This window comes from Bombina bombina, chromosome 5, assembly GCF_027579735.1.
Source record: "Bombina bombina isolate aBomBom1 chromosome 5, aBomBom1.pri, whole genome shotgun sequence".
NCBI classification, from domain to species: Eukaryota; Metazoa; Chordata; class Amphibia; order Anura; family Bombinatoridae; genus Bombina; species Bombina bombina.
Window position 1 is genome coordinate 897,951,293 of NC_069503.1, and position 16,940 is coordinate 897,968,232.

At 39.7% G+C, this 16,940-nt stretch overlaps 1 protein-coding gene across 1 annotated transcript in view; it reads right to left on the reverse strand.

Moving 5' to 3' along the window:
- The window catches only part of LOC128661655 (kinesin-like protein KIF20A), a 368,820-nt gene that overhangs the window by 122,318 nt on the left and 229,562 nt on the right, over positions 1 to 16,940 (reverse strand). The window contains exon 16 of the mRNA XM_053715886.1: positions 3,318 to 3,399. Coding sequence (XP_053571861.1) covers positions 3,318 to 3,399 — 82 coding nt within the window. The remainder of the gene's footprint in view (positions 1 to 3,317; positions 3,400 to 16,940) is intronic.

The window sequence follows — 16,940 nt, forward strand, 5'->3', positions numbered from 1 at the left end:
GGGTGTAGAATTTGAGGCTGGTCCGTTTCTGCGAAAGGGACGAAAATTTGGCTTCTTTTTAGCCTTAAAAGACCTATCCAGAGGAAGGGCGTGGCCCTTTCCCCCAGTGATGTCTGAAATAATCTCTTTCAAGTCAGGGCCAAACAGTGTTTTACCCTTGAAAGGGATGTTAAGCAAAAGCGCTCTGCGCGCCACGATAGCAAACCCTGAATTATTCGCCGCTAATCTAACTAATTGCAAAGCGGCATCTAAAATAAAAAAGAGTTAACCAATTTAAGAGCTTGAACTCTGTCCAAAACCTCCTCGTACGAAGATTCTTTATTGAGCGACTTTTCTAGTTCTTCGAACCAGAAACACGCAGCTGTAGTGACAGGAACAATGCATGAAATTGGTTGTAGAAGGTAACCTTGCTGAACAAACATCTTTTTAAGCAAACCCTCTAACCTTTAATTCATAGGATCTTGAAAGCACAACTATCTTCTATAGGAATAGAAGTGCGTTTGTTTAGAGTAGAAACCGCCCCCTCGACCTTGGGGACTGTATGCTATAAGTCCTTTCCGGGGTCGACTATAGGAACTAATTTCTTAAATATAGGGGGAGGACAAAAGGTATGCCGGGCCTTTCCCACTCCTTATTTACTATGTCCGCCACCCGCTTGGGTATAGGAAAAACATCGGGGGGCACCGGAACCTCTAGGAACTTGTCCATCTTACCTAATTTCTCTGGAATGACCAAATTGTCACAATCATCCAGAGTAGATAATACCTCCTTAAGTAGTGCGTGGAGATGTTGAAATTTAAATTTAAAAGTTACAATATCAGGTTCTGCTTGTTGAGAAATTTTCCCTGAATCTGAAATTTCTCCCTCAGACAAAACCTCCCTCCTGGCCCCTTCAGATAGGTGTGAGGGTATGTCAGAACAGATATCATCAGCGTCCTCTTGCTCTTCAGTGTTTAAAACAGAGCAATCACGCTTTCTCTGATAAGTAGGCATTTTGGAAAAAATGCATGCAATAGAATTATCCATTACAGCCATTAATTGTTGTATGATAATAAGTATTGGCGCACTAGATGTACTAGGGGCCTCTTGTGTGGGCAAAACTGGTGTAGACACAGAAGGGGATGATGCAGTACCATGCTTACTCCCCTCATTAGAGGAATCATCTTGGGCAATATCATATCTATGGCATTATTATCCCTACTTTGTTTGGACATTATGACACAAATATATCACATATATTTAAATGGGGAGACACATTGGCTTTCATACATATAGAACATCGTTATCTGATGGTTCAGACATGTTAAACAGGCTTAAACTTGTCAACAAAGCACAAAAAACGTTTTACAATAAAACCGTTACTGTCCCTTTAAATTTCAAACTGAACACACTTTATTACTGAATATGTGAAAAAGTATGAAGGAATTGTTCAAATTTCACCAAAATTTCACCACAGTAACTTAAAGCCTTAAAAGTATTGCACACCAAATTTGAAAGCTTTAACCCTTAAAATAACGGAACCGGAGCCGTTTTTACATTTAACCCCTATACAGTCCCAGGTATCTGCTTTGCTGAGACCCAACCAAGCCCAGAGGGGAATACGATACCAAATGATGCCTTCTATAAGCTTTTTCAGTGGTTCTTAGCTCCTCACACATGCATCTGCATGCCATGCTTTCCAAAAACAACTGCGCATTAGAGGCGCGAAAATGAGGCTCTGTCTATGACTAGAAAAGGCCCCCAGTGAAAAAGGTGTCCAATACAGTGCCTGCCGTTTTTATTAAAACAATCCCCAAGATTTAACAACTATTAAAAGTAATAATCTGCCAAATATACTTAGTAAAGTAATCGTTTTAGCCCAGAAAAATGTCTACCAGTTTTTTAAGCCCTAATGAAGCCCTTTATTCTTTTACTTAAACTAAGAAAATGGCTTACCGGTTCCCATAGGGAAAATGACAGCTTCCAGCATTACCAAGTCTTGTTAGAAATGTGTCATATCTCAAGCAGCAAAAGTCTGCCCACTGTTTCCCCCAACTGAAGTTAATTCCTCTCAACAGTCCTGTGTGGAAACAGCCATCGATTTTAGTAACGGTTGCTAAAATCATTTTCCTCTTACAAACAGAAATCTTCATCTCTTTCCTGTTTCAGAGTAAATAGTACATACCAGCACTATTTTAAAATAAACTCTTGATTGAATAATAAAAACTACAGTTAAACACTAAAAAACTCTAAGCCATCTCCGTGGAGATGTTGCCTGTACAACGGCAAAGAGAATGACTGGGGAAGGCGGAGCCTAGGAGGGATCATGTGACCAGCTTTGCTGGGCTCTTTGCCATTTCCTGTTGGGGAAGAGAATATCCCACAAGTAAGGATGACGCCGTGGACCGGACACACCTATGTTGGAGAAATGAGGCTCTGCCTATGACTAGAGAAGGCCCCCATCTGAAAAAGGTGTCCATACAGTGCCTGCCGTTTTTTAACAACAATCCCCAAGATTATAATAACTATAAAGAGTTATAATCTGCCAAATATGCTTAGCAAAGTAATCGTTTTAGCCCAGAAAAATGTCTACCAGTTTTTTAAGCCCTTATAAAGCCCTTTATTCTTTTACTTAATCTAAGAAAATGGCTTACCGGTCCCCATAGGGAAAATGACAGCCTTCCAGCATTACAAAGTCTTGTTAGAAATGTGGCCAGTCATACCTCAGGCAGAAAAGTCTGCCAACTGCTTCCCCCAACTGAAGTTACTTCATCTCAACAGTCCTGTGTGGAAACAGCAATCCATTTTAGTAACGTTTGCTAAAATCATCTTCCTCTTACAAACAGAAATCTTCTTCTCTTTTCTGTTTCAGAGTAAATAGTACATACCAGCACTATTTTAAAATAACAAACACTTGATTGAAGAATAAAAAAAAAAACACCAAAAAACTCTTAGCCATCTCCGTGGAGATGTTGCCTGTGCAACGGCAAAGAGAATGACTGGGGTAGGCGGAGCCTAGGAGGGATCATGTGACCAGCTTTGCTGGGCTCTTTGCCATTTCCTGTTGGGGAAGAGAATATCCCACAAGTAAGGATGACGCCGTGGACCGGACACACCTATGTTGGAGAAATTACAGCTAAACACAAACACCGCAAAAATGTAAAAATAGCCTTGGTCCCAAACAGACAGAAAACGGAAAAGTGCTGTGGTCATTAAGGGGTTAAACAACTTCCCTATTTAATTATCTATCTGAATCATGAAAAACGGTTAGGGTTTCATGTCCATTTTTTAAATATAAACAGTACAACTTAAAGGGAAATCAAACACTTGTAACATACCTGGATAAGTTTCATCAGATTCACCTCTGTTTTTCATTATAGAAAGCGCCATTTCCAATTCTTTTATTCTGCTCTCTCTAACCTGTAACATTTTCATAATTAAAGTAAGCATTTTACAATTCCTAGAGTTAACACTAGGCTTAAAGGGATAGTAAACCCAAATATTTTCTTTAATGATTTAGATGGAGCATGTAATTTTAAGCAACTTTATAATTTACTCCTATTATCAAATTTTTTTTTTGGGTTGTGCTTGCTGATTGGTGGATAAATGTAGCCACCAATCAGCAAGCGCTATCCAGGGTGCTAAACCAAAAATAGGCCGACGCCTTAGCTAGGATTTCTGCTTTTTTCAAATAAAGATAGCAAGATAGCAAAGAAAAATGAATAGGCGTAAATTAGAAAGTTGCTTAAAATTGCATGCTCTAAGTCTATCTAAATCATCAAAGAAAAAAAAACTTGGGTTTAGTATCCCTTTAAAAGTTACATTTCCAAAAGATGTTGGTACTGCTACCCTTTGATTTTTATGGTTGCAAAAAAAATAAAAAAATATTTCAGATCTACAAGCTTAAAGGGACAGTAAACACCACTAACATCAATATCTAATATAAAAATTCCTCCCCACACAATCATTATTGACATATCCCCAATAGTGAACAGCAGCAGCATAAATATCTCTAATGTATTCAATGCGTTCTATGTCTCAAAAATGGCCCCCAAAACTCCTACCTCCGCCTTCATTCTCAGCACTAACTATATTTTTCAAAGCCTCAGCTCATTTCCGTGGCTTTCAAATTTTGTCAACACGCAGTGCGGATGATGTCATAACGCTACTCGCACGGCAATGTGCATTGCAATGAGTTTATAGGTCTTCATTACTGGATGAGCAGAGGGAACGCTTCAGACCGTGTCTGAAGTGTTCCACTTCCTGCTCAATCCGTCGCACCTCTGCTAAATGTTATAATTAGATGTAACAGCATGGTTTTGAATAATCATATATTCCATAAAATACCCACCTATCGTAATGGTCATTTATTGATAAAGTCATAGCATGCAAAACATTTCATTTTCTCCATCTAGCCTGGGTTCCAGATGTTTCTGTCCCCCTAGACGGTGCGCATGCGTAAATTCGGAAAATCACGTGACAAAGAGGTCCAATCACGCAAGCACAGCAGTCCGTGCACAGACTGAAAAACCGATTTACGAGTCACTTACTACAGGGGCCTATGAAATTAATGTAAAAACAAATTTTCTTAGGGGAGTTAGGGGGCCATTTGTAACGGTTTGGATGCACTGTTAAAAGATAGAATGGAATACAATATGATGTGCAGTAGAATATTTGACAGGTCGCAAAAGTATTATGATGAAATCTTTGGTTTAAGGTAAGTTGGTGATGAGTGTTTACCGTCCCTTTAAGTTATAAAGCTAGGATTATACGGAGCAAAAATGCAATGTGGATTATTTACACTTAATGAAAGCAGACATTACCTTAGAGCAGGGGTCGCCAACCTTGCAGACCTCAGTGACCACTAAACTCACAATTTTGAATCCCGTGGACCACTAACCTGATTTTTTTTAAAAAAAGGTACAAACCTCTATGTATACATACATACACACACACACTAACTGTAGTGTACATAACTAGTATAACCATAGCTAAGTTTACATTATGTAAATATTTACAAATGTTTAAGAATTATTTTTTGTAATTAAATAACTGAATGACAGAACTGAGAGAATACTTCCAACTGACAGATGAAGGGTGAGTGCCAACTTTTGAGCTGGAAACAGAGGCACAAAGAGGGAAAAAAAGAATTATGTTTAAAAGGAACACAAGACTTCCAAGTTACCTCCCCAGTTAGGAATTATTCAAAACTACTTATGATCATGGACAGACATTGAAGTCATAAAGTAAGTTTATATCAGAAAGCTCTCAATATGGATGTGAGCTAACCACGACTGATGTTACTGGCAATTACTCTAATACTGGTGGGATATGGCTGATCTGTTGGATGGCAATTACTGGAATTCAGGTGGAATGGCTTTGTGCGCTGGAAAATTATTAGAATAAAAATCGATTCATATTTATTAAATAAAAAAAGAAGATGGAGGGGAAGAAGACAAACAGTGATGTAAGTCCATCTGACGGAATTAGGAAAACCTATTACAAAGAGACAGGTAAAGAAAATAAATGAAATGTAAGAGAAATTGTTTTAAGATTTTCTTTTTTATATACTTTAATTCCACTATTTCAAGTCAATACTATACCAACCTCTGCTGGCTTTAGAATGGAAGCACCTTTCTCTGAGCAGCACGCCGGGAAGGAGGAGGTAAAAATACAATTTAGCTACGCAAGTTGCGCAGTACTACGCAACGTGCGTAGGGAGATAGTAATTAAACTTCTACTCCGTCAGTTTTCACTGATGTCCAGCCAGGCACTGTAGAGAGTTGCCGCGCGACAGGGGTGACACCGTCAAAGGAGATTAATTCCTGCTTGATGTTGTCAAGGACCACTGGTTGGCGATCACTGCCTTAGAGTATAAGATTGTAAACTCTAAACAAACCAGTCTGTTTTATACTAGATAAGATTTGAGGACAGACTGAAACAATACAAAAAGTAGAACTTGCTAGATACATTTGCTAGTAAAATGGGTCTTTTTCTTTACCATTGCTTAGCACAAGGTCTTTGGATATCTCACTATATCCAATGTATAGCGTTCGATTTTATAAGCTTTCTTTAGAAAGCAATATTTCTTCACAAAATTAAACATTTGGTGAACAACTTATGTAACACTGAATGGTATCAGAACCATTTTATCCCAGTTAAACCACCAAGCAAAGTTCTACATATGTTCTAAAACCTTCTAGCTGAAATAATGGATAATTGAAAGCCAGTGTCACATTCCTTTGAGACTTTTTATAAAATGCTTAATAGCAAGGCTTGGAGAACTAAGTCTCCAGTGTCTGTTCTTAAAATAAAGGATCAATGGAAAAACTACCCATTTAGTTATGTAGATAGCTCAATTTTGTACTTCCAAAAAACACAATGCATCACATATAACAGCTTCAAATTTTATGGATTCTGTAGACAGACCTTAAATCCAGTTGTCTAGGATCAAGATTAGGGATTGGACCTCAAAAAAATAAAAATAAATACTTGTAGGCATCCCGCTTTCCATATCAGGAATTCAAGGTTGTTGTTTTTTTAACACTTGGAAGATAAAGCCAGCTTTGAAAAGCTTCCAAGGTCCTTCACAATTGTTATGGAAGATAATTTTCCATCATCTTCTGTAGAACTTGTCCGTTCAGATGTGTTACTGTGGACAGAGAATCTGCAAACCATCTACTAGTTTTTATAGTTTTATGCCCTGGCAAACTTTTAATGAGCTGAATATTAGTGATCATGCTACCACCAGTACTGTAATTATGGGGTTCAAAATGTCATATAGGAAAGTCCCATGTAGAGATCCTAAAACTATGTAACTTGCATTCAATCTAGTGAAATCTTTAAAAAAAAATTTTGATCTGCATAAAAGCATGAAAGTAGATTTAAAAAATGTGAACATCTTTGGAGCCTGCATGTCCAAAGAACTTAAAGGCAGTATAGAACCAAAAAACAATTTATTCTTACCAGATAAATTTCTTTCCTTCCAGATAGGGAGAGTCTACGGCTTCATTCCTTACTGTTGGGAAATACAACACCTGGCCACCAGGAGGAGGTAAAGACAGCCCAGCCAAAGGCTTAAATATCCCTCCCACTTCCTCATTACCCCAGTCATTCTGCCGAGGGAACAAGGAAAAGTAGGATAAACATTAGGGTATAAATAGTGACAGAAGAATAAAATAAAAAGGGGACAGGCCATAGACCAAAAAAAACAAAAAAACAGGCGGGACCATGGACTCTCCCTATCCGGAAGGAAAGGAATTCATCAGGTAAACATGAATTATGTCTTCCTTCCTAAGATAGGGAGAGTCCACGGCTTCATTCCTTACTGTTGGGAAAACTATACCCAAGCTCCAGAGGACACTGAATGAATACCGGGAGGGAACAAAAAGGAAGAGGCGGACCCTATTCTGAGGGCAACACAGCCAGCAAAACTTTTCTTCTGAAAGCTGCTTCAGCCGAAGCAAAAACATTAAACTTGTAAAATTTTGAAAAAGTATGTAAGGGCAACCAGGTAGCCGCCTTACAAATCTGATCCATAGAGGCCTCGTTCTTAAAGGCCCAAGAGGAAGCCACTGCTCTAGTGGAATGAGCAGTTATTCTCTCAGGATGATGACGTTCCGCTGTATCGTAAGCTAAGCGGATGACACTCCTTAACCAAAAAGATACGGAAGTCGAAGTAGCCTTCTGCCCCTAACACTTCCCCGAATAAACACAGAGGAAGATTGTCTAAACTCCTTAATAGCCAAATTGTGAAGCTCAGCCAGTCTCTTGTGCAATAAAACTGACAGGGCTGAAATTTGTACCCTCCGGTAACGGCAGAAATGCCCTTCTCCAGCCCATCCTGGAGAAAAGATAAGATTCTGGCAACCTTAACTCTGTGCCAGGAAAAACCACACTCTTCACACTTTGTGGTAGATACGCTGAGTAACTGGTTTACAAGTTTGAATAAGAGTATCAATGAAACTCTCAGAGAAACCTCTCTTGGCTAAGACTAAGCATTCAATCTCCACGCAGTCAGCCTCAGAGAATCTAGATTTTGATGAACAATTGGACCTTGTATCAGCAGGTCTCTGCGACAAGGTAACTTCCACGGAGTAGATGAGGACATCCCCACTAGATCCATGTCCTTTGCGGCCACCACTCGAGGAAGAAGCGGTAATGGAGGAAAAAGATATGAGTTTGAACCTCCAGGGCACTGCTAGTGCATCTATTAGATCTGCTTGGGGATCCCTCGACCCATACCTGGGTAGCTTGGTATTGAGACTGGACGCCATGAGATCTATCTCCGGCATCCCCCACTTGCTGCATATCTCTGCAAACACCACGGGAAGGAGAGACCATTCCCTTGGATGGAAGGATGGCCTGCAGAGAAAATCCGCCTCCCAGATGTCCACACCTGGAATGTGGATCACTGACAGCCTCCGCCCTCTCCAGAATCTGAGATACTTTCTTCATCGCCAAGGAACTTCTTTTCCCCCCCGATGCTTGATGTAAGGCACAGAGGTTAAATTGTCTGATTGGAATCTGATAAACTGGGACGAACAAAGATGTGGCCAAGCCTTTTAAAGCCTTGAAGATTGCCCGTAGTTCCAAAATATTGATCGGGAGGGAGGACTCCTGAGTCCACAACCCCTGTGCCTTCCTGGCACCCCAAACAGCTCCCCATCCGGATAGGTGTGCGTCCGTAGTCACAATCTCCCAGAATGGTCTTAAGAAGCATGTCCCTCGGGATAGATGATCTGGACAGAGCCACCAAGAGAGCGATTCTCTTGACTTGCTGTCTAATACAATCTGTTGAGACAGATCTAAGTGATCGCTGTTCCACTGTCTCAGCATGCACAGTTGTAAAGGTCTGAGACGGAACCTGGCAAAAGGAATGATGTCCATGCAGGATACCATGAGACAAATCACCTCCATACACTGAGCCACAGAGGGACTCAGAGGTCCGGAGGGCAAGACATGCCGAAGTTAGCTTGCAACGTCTCTTGTCTGTTAGAAATATCGTCATGGATATGGAGTCTATTATAGTACCCAGGAATTCCACCCTGGTACTTGAAATAAGAACTCTTTTCTTATTCTTCTTCAATCACATGGATGGAAGATAAACTTGGAAAAGACTCCTAGAAATCTTACGCAAGACTAAAGGATGATGCTTGCACCAGAATATCATCCAAGTATGGGGCTACTGCAATACCCTGAGTTCTGGCAATGGCTAGAAGAGCCCCCAGAACCTTCGTAAAGATTCTTGGAGCAGTAGCTAGGCCAAACGGAAGGGCAATGAACTGGAAGTGCTGGTCTAGGAATGCAAACCTCAGGAACTGAAACTGTTCTCTGTGTATTGGAACATGAAGGTAAGCGTCCTTCAGATCTATAGTGGTCATTAACTGGCCTTCCTGAATTAAAGGAAGGATGGACCTTATTTCCATCTTGAAGGGACACTGAGAAATTTGTTTAAAGCACTTTAGGTCCCGAACTGGGCGGAAAGTTCCCTCCTTTGGGACTACGAAAAGGTTTGAATAAAACCCTAAAGATTTTTCAATAGGCACCGGGACAACAACTAAGGAGGATAGCTCCTGAACGCACCCTAGAAAGGCATCCGTCTTTTCTGGTCTGGTAGACAGATTTGAGAGAACGAATCTGCTCCTTGGCAGATGAGATTTGAAGCCTATCTTGTATCCCTGAGATACCACCTCCAGGACCCACGGATCCTGTACGTCCTTGAACCAGGCGTCTGAAAAAATAGACAGTCTGCCCCTGGAGGATCTGATCCTGATCGGGGGCCGCCCCTTCATGCCGATTTGTTTTCGGCGGGCTTCTTATTCTGCTTGGATTTATTCCGGGACTGAGTCGGCTTCCAAGTACTCTTGGGTTGCTTGGGCTTAGAGGAGGATTGTTGTCATTGGGATTTGTCAGAACAAAAAGGAACGAAAATTAGAAGATTGTTGTCCCTAAGACTTGTTCTTATCTTGCGGTAGGAAGGCACCCTTGCCTCCGGTAACCATAGAAATAATGGAGTTCAGGTCTCAACTAAAAAAAATCTTTCCCTTGAAAGGAAGAGAAAGGAGTCTTGACTTAGAAGTCATATCCACAGAAGAAGACTTCAACCAGAGCACCCGGTGGGCTAGGACCACAAAGCCAGAGGCCTTTGCATTTAGGCGAATAATTTGCATGTTCGCATCACAGATAAAAGAATTAGCGAATTTCAGAGCTTTAATTATGTCTTGAATATCCTCGAGGGGAGACTCCAAATGAGTTCCGACAAAGAACTGTACCAGAAGGTAGCCACTCCGGCAACTGCGGAAACTGCAGCCGCCGGTTGAAACAAAAATCCGTATGTTGAAACATCTTTCTCAGAAAGGTTTCCATTTTCTTATCCATCGGCTCTCTGAACGAAGAACTATCCTCAAGAGGTATAATAGTACGTTTAGCAAGCATAGAGATAGCACAATCCACCTTAGGAATGCAGTCCCACAAATCCAGTTGAAAGTCCGGGCCCGGGAACAACTTTTTAAAAGAAGACTAGGGGGAAAAGGAAGAACCAATTCTTTGCCATTCGTTCTTAATAATGTTCGCCATTTTAACCGGCACAGGAAAAGTCAAAGGAACTTTCCTGTTTTTGTGAACTTTATTCTAATTTAGGTATAGGTTCTTCAGGAATCACGGCCTCTGGAACCTCTAACGTAGACAGAACCCCCTTTAGTAAAAAACACAAGTGCTCAATTTTAAATCTAAAAGACGGTTCCTCCGCAGCAGGAGGTTTAGATGCCAAGGACTCCGACCCAGAAAGTTCACCCTCTGAAGTTACAGGAGGTTAACTCATCGGATAACTGGGACATAATAGCTAAGTCCGATAAATATTTTAGTTGACTCCGGGTCAGGAGAGCTATATTTAACCTCTCTCTTGCATTTGTTAGAGCGAGGTAATGCACTAAGGGCCGCAGACACTGCCATTTGTAACTACACAGCAAAGTCTGCAGGAAGAAGCCCCCTCCGGATGGAGGATTAGATGTGCTACGGGGAACTGCATGTAGAGTGTATAATGTAGCAAGGGTAGTAATCTCATGGGATGCCGAGTCCTGAGATGTAGACGGCTCAGAGGGACTAAGAGCCTTAGCAGGCGGGTCTCCCTTCTTAGACTTAATAATGGTGTTAAGGCATGTGGAACATAATTGAGTGGGCAGAAAAACCACGGCCTCCTCACAATATAAACAAGTATTATTTAGTACAGAAGGAGTACCTTCTAACATGTCAGAATCCTCCATAGCACCGGTTATACCCACAGAAGTTAACAAATAAAAATGTTTTTTATTATAGAAAACTGCACCTTTACACTCCCAATGGCTGGGGCACTCACCACCTCCTAGAACCAGACAGAGAAAACACTCTCCACAGGTTCAAGTCTCAGCCTGAATGGAGGAAATGAACAAAGATCACACCCGGTCACATGTAGTGCAAGACAGTACTTTGTTATTACAAGTACAGCAAGTAATAGGAGTTTTGCAAACTTAAGAGAAACCTGTTTGTTCCAGCCAAAAAAACAGTCTATCAGCTGCTTCAGAAGAAGAAAAAAACATCAAAATGGTAGAATTTAGTAAAAGTATGCAAAGAAGACCAAGTTGCTGCTTTGCGAATTTGATCAACAGAAGGTTCTTTCCTAAAAGCCCAGGAAGTAGAAACTGACCTAGTAGAATGAGCCGTAATTCTTTGAGGCGGGGACTTACCCGACTCTACATAAGCATGATGAATCAAAGACTTTAACCAAGATGCCAAGGAAATGGCAGAAGCCTTCTGACCTTTCCTGGACCCAGAAAAGATAACAAATAGATGTATAAAAGTAAAAAAGTAAAAGTCTTTCTAAAACCTTTAGTAGCTTCAACATAATATTTCAAAGCTCTTAATACATCCAAAGAAAGTAAAGATCTCTCCATAGCATTCTTAGGATTAGGACACAATGAAGGGACAACAATTTCTCTACTAATGTTGTTAGGTAAAAATTTAAATGAAGTCCGCAACACCGCCTTCTCCTGATGAAAAATCAGAAAAGGAGATTCACAAGAAAGAGCAGATAACTCAGAAACTCTTCTAGCAGAAGAGATGGCCAAAAGGAACAACACTTTCCAAGAAAGTAATTTAATATCCAGAGAATGCATAGGTTCAAACGGAGGAGCCTGTAAAGCCCTCAGAACCAAATTAAGACTCCAAGGAGGAGAGATTGACTTAATGACAGGCTTGATACGAACCAAAGCCTGTACAAAACAATGAATATCAGGATGATTAGCAATCTTTCTGTGAAAAAAGAACAGAAAGAGCAGAGATTTGACCTTACGAAGAGCTTGCAGACAAACCCTTATCCAAACCATCCTGAAGAAACTGTAAAATTCTAGGAATTCTAAAAGAATGCCAATAGAATTTATCAGAACACCAAGAAATGTAAGTCTTCCAGACTCGGTAATAAATCTTTCTAGACACAGATTTACGAGCCTGTATCATAGTATTAATCACTGAGTCAGAAACTTTTATGACTAAGAATCAAGCGTTCAATCTCCATACCTTCAAATTTAATGATTTGAGATCCGGATGGAAAAAACATAATTTATGTAAGAACTTACCTGATAAATTAATTTCTTTCATATTAGCAAGAGTCCATGAGCTAGTGACGTATGGGATATACATTCCTACCAGGAGGGGCAAAGCTTCCCAAACCTCAAAATGCCTATAAATACACCCCTCACCACACCCACAAATCAGTTTAACGCATAGCCAAGAAGTGGGGTGATAAGACAAAAGTGTGAAAGCATAAAAAATAAGGAATTGGAATAATTGTGCTTTATACAAAAAAATCATAACCACCACAATAAAGGGTGGGCCTCATGGACTCTTGCTAATATGAAAGAAATGAATTTATCAGGTAAGTTCTTACATAAATTATGTTTTCTTTCATGTAATTAGCAAGAGTCCATGAGCTAGTGACGTATGGGATAATGAATACCCAAGATGTGGATCTTCCACGCAAGAGTCACTAGAGAGGGAGGGATAAAATAAAGACAGCCAATTCCGCTGAAAATAATCCACACCCAAAATAAAGTTTAAATCTTATAATGAAAAAAACTGAAATTATAAGCAGAAGAATCAAACTGAAACAGCTGCCTGAAGTACTTTTCTACCAAAAACTGCTTCAGAAGAAGAAAGCACATCAAAATGGTAGAATTTAGTAAAAGTATGCAAAGAAGACCAAGTTGCTGCTTTGCAAATCTGATCAACCGAAGCTTCATTCCTAAACGCCCAGGAAGTAGAAACTGACCTAGTAGAATGAGCTGTAATCCTTTGAGGCGGAGTTTTACCCGACTCGACATAAGCATGATGAATCAAAGACTTTAACCAAGACGCCAAAGAAATGGCAGAGGCCTTCTGACCTTTCCTAGAACCGGAAAAGATAACAAATAGACTAGAAGTCTTTCGGAAATTTTTAGTAGCTTCAACATAATATTTCAAAGCTCTAACTACATCCAAAGAATGCAACAATCTTTCCTTAGAATTCTTAGGATTAGGACACAATGAAGGAACCATAATTTCTCTACTAATGTTGTTAGAATTCACAACCTTAGGTAAAAATTAAAAGAAGTTCGCAACACCGCCTTATCCTGATGAAAAATCAGAAAAGGAGACTGACACGTAAGAGCAGATAAATCAGAAACTCTTCTAGCAGAAGAGATGGCCAAAAGAAACAAAACTTTCCAAGAAATTAATTTAATGTCAAGCGAATGCATAGGTTCAAACGGAGGAGCTTGAAGAGCCCCCAGAACCAAATTCAAACTCCAAGGAGGAGAAATTGACTTAATAGGTTTTATACGAACCAAAGCTTGTACAAAACAATGAATATCAGGAAGACTAGCAATCTTTCTGTGAAAAAGAACAGAAAGAGCAGAGATTTGTCCTTTCAAGGAACTTGCAGACAAACCTTTATCCAAACCATCCTGAAGAAACTGTAAAATTCTAGGAATTCTAAAAGAATGCCAAGAAAAATGATGAGAAAAACACCAAGAAATGTGAATCTTCCAGACTCGATAATATATCTTCCTAGATACAGATTTACGAGCCTGTAACATAGTATTAATCAGAGAGTCAGAGAAACCTCTATGACTGAGAATCAAGCGTTCAATCTCCATACCTTCAAATTTAAGGATTTGAGATCCTGATGGAAAAAAGGACCTTGTGATAGAAGGTCTGGTCTTAACGGAAGAGTCCACGGTTGGCAAGTGGCCATCCGGACAAGATCCGCATACCAAAACCTGTGAGGCCATGCTGGAGCCACCAGCAGAACAAACGAGCACTCCTTTAGAATCTTGGAAATTACTCTAGGAAGAAGAACTAGAGGCGGAAAGATATAGGCAGGATGATACTTCCAAGGAAGTGACAATGCATCCACTGCCTCCGCCTGAGGATTCCTGGATCTGGACAGATACCTGGGAAGCTTCTCGTTTAGATGAGAAGCCATCAGATCTATTTCTGGAAGTCCCCACATTTGAACAATCTGAAGAAATAACCTCTGGGTGAAGAGACCATTCGCCCGGATGTAACGTTTGGCGACTGAGATAATCCGCTTCCCAATTGTCTATACCTGGGATATGAACCGCAGAAATTAGACAGGAGCTGGATTCCGCCCATACCAGAATTCGAGATACTTCTTTCATAGCCAGAGGACTGTGAGTCCCTCCTTGATGATTGACATATGCCACAGTTGTGACATTGTCCGTCTGAAAACAAATGAACGACTCTCTCTTTAGAAGAGGCCATGACTGAAGAGCTCTGGAAATTGCACGGAGTTCCAAAATATTGATTGGTAATCTCACCTCCTGAGATTCCCAAACCCCTTGTGCTTTCAGAGACCCCCAAACAGCTCCCCAACCTGTCAGACTTGCATCTGTTGAAATCACAGTCCAGGTTGGAAGAACAAAAAGAAGCCCCCTGAACTAAACGATGGTGGTCTGTCCACCACGTCAGAGAGTGTCGTACAATCGGTTTTAAAGATATTAATTGAGATATCTTTGTATAATCCCTGCACCACTGGTTCAGCATACAGAGCTGAAGAGGTCGCATGTGAAAACGAGCAAAGGGGACCGCGTCCAATGCAGCAGTCATAAGACCTAGAATTTCCATGCATAAGGCTACCGAAGGGAAAGATTGAGACTGAAGGTTTCGACAAGCTGAAACCAATTTCAGACGTCTCTTGTCTGTCAGAGACAGAGTCAAGGACACTGAATCTATCAGGAAACCTAAAAAGGTTACCCTTGTCTGAGGAATCAACAAACTTTTTGGCAAATTGATCCTCCAACCATGTTCTAGAAGAAACAACACTCACAAAAGACTGGAAATGTTCTTTCTAGTGAAAATGAGCAAAGGGAATTGAATCCAATGCTGTGGCCATAAGACCTAGAACTTCTGTGCATATATAGCAACTGAAGGAAATAGAGACTAAAGGTACCGACAGACGGAACCCAATAGAATTATCCCTTGTCTGATAGAGACAAAGACAGTGACACAAACTATCTGGAAACCTAAAAAAGGTGACCCTTGTGTGAGGAATCAAGAGCTTTCGAAAAAAAGATCCTCTAACTATGTCCTGAAGAGCAAGTGAATCATATGAGATTCCGCATCCTCAGAAAATAATCTGAATGAAAACAGAAAAATGAAAATATGCATTTATTGTATCTAATGAAAACAAATAATGCTATCAATGACCATAAAAAGGCAAAATAGTTTGAATAAAACTCCAAACCCGGTTCCTAAAAAAGGAACTGGAAGAAATACCCCAGAAGATTCCAGGTCTGAGCAGCGCTTGAACCCCATGGGTGCCCAGCCATGCTTCAACAGTACCCAAAATATATAGGACAGAAACACACTTAAAGAAAGTGTTAGCCTTACTGGAATAAAATCAAAGAAATTTGGACAAAATAGAACCAAATAAATTTCAAAGAAGTCTTAACCTGCCCCTTACCAGCCAAGCTGGAATACGGCACGTACATCGCAATATTAGGGATCTGATTTTGAACCCCAATTATAAACATGTTACTTGGGAAAGAACTCAGGAATTCGTTCCTTAATAAAAACAACCAAACTAGTATAAGCTTAAAGTTTTAGTCTTAGAACTCAATCTTGAAGCCCAGAGTAACAGTTAAGAATTGAATCCAATTATAAAACAAATAATTGATTATCTTAGAACAAAAGAATTATGGATTTTTTTTTATTTTTTTTTAAAAATCACAAAATTCTTCTAGCTAAAATAGCTAAAGACATAGATTAACCCTCATTTGCGAAAATATTCAATAAAATGAAGACACAAATGAAATTATTAGCATGATAGTCCAGTTTAAAGGACCAGTCAATACAGTGGACTTGCATAATCAATAAATGCAAAACAAGACAAATGCAACAGCACCTAGTCTAGTAAATGTTGTCCCTTAACAATGCTAAAATAAATCATAATCTGATACTTGATCTTAAAGTAAACAGAAAAAATGAAGCAATTGCAATATCCAAATAAATCACAGGACCAAGAAAAGTACCTGGAACTAAATAATTTTCCATAAATAAGATACACCTATCTAAAGGAAAATAAATACTATTTTGCTATAGAAACAATAGCATAATTAGTAGAAGTAGAGATAGCCCCAATAAATTGGAGAACCCTCCAAATTGAATTTAACTGCTGGCAAAGAATATAGTTTAAAACCTTCGAAGAAGGAATAAAAGAAAATTCTCAGCCTATTCCATTCCCTAGAATGGGGAATTGGAAAGAAAACCTCTGAAAACACAGAAGAAATAAATAGGCAGAAATAGTGTCAGCTAGTCTTAAAGAACTAGTTACCTTAATATCCAAAATAATCAACACCTTTTCAACAAAGAACAAATGTACTTTAATTATAGAAAAATAATAAAAAAGTAGATTTGTTAGTGTCAAT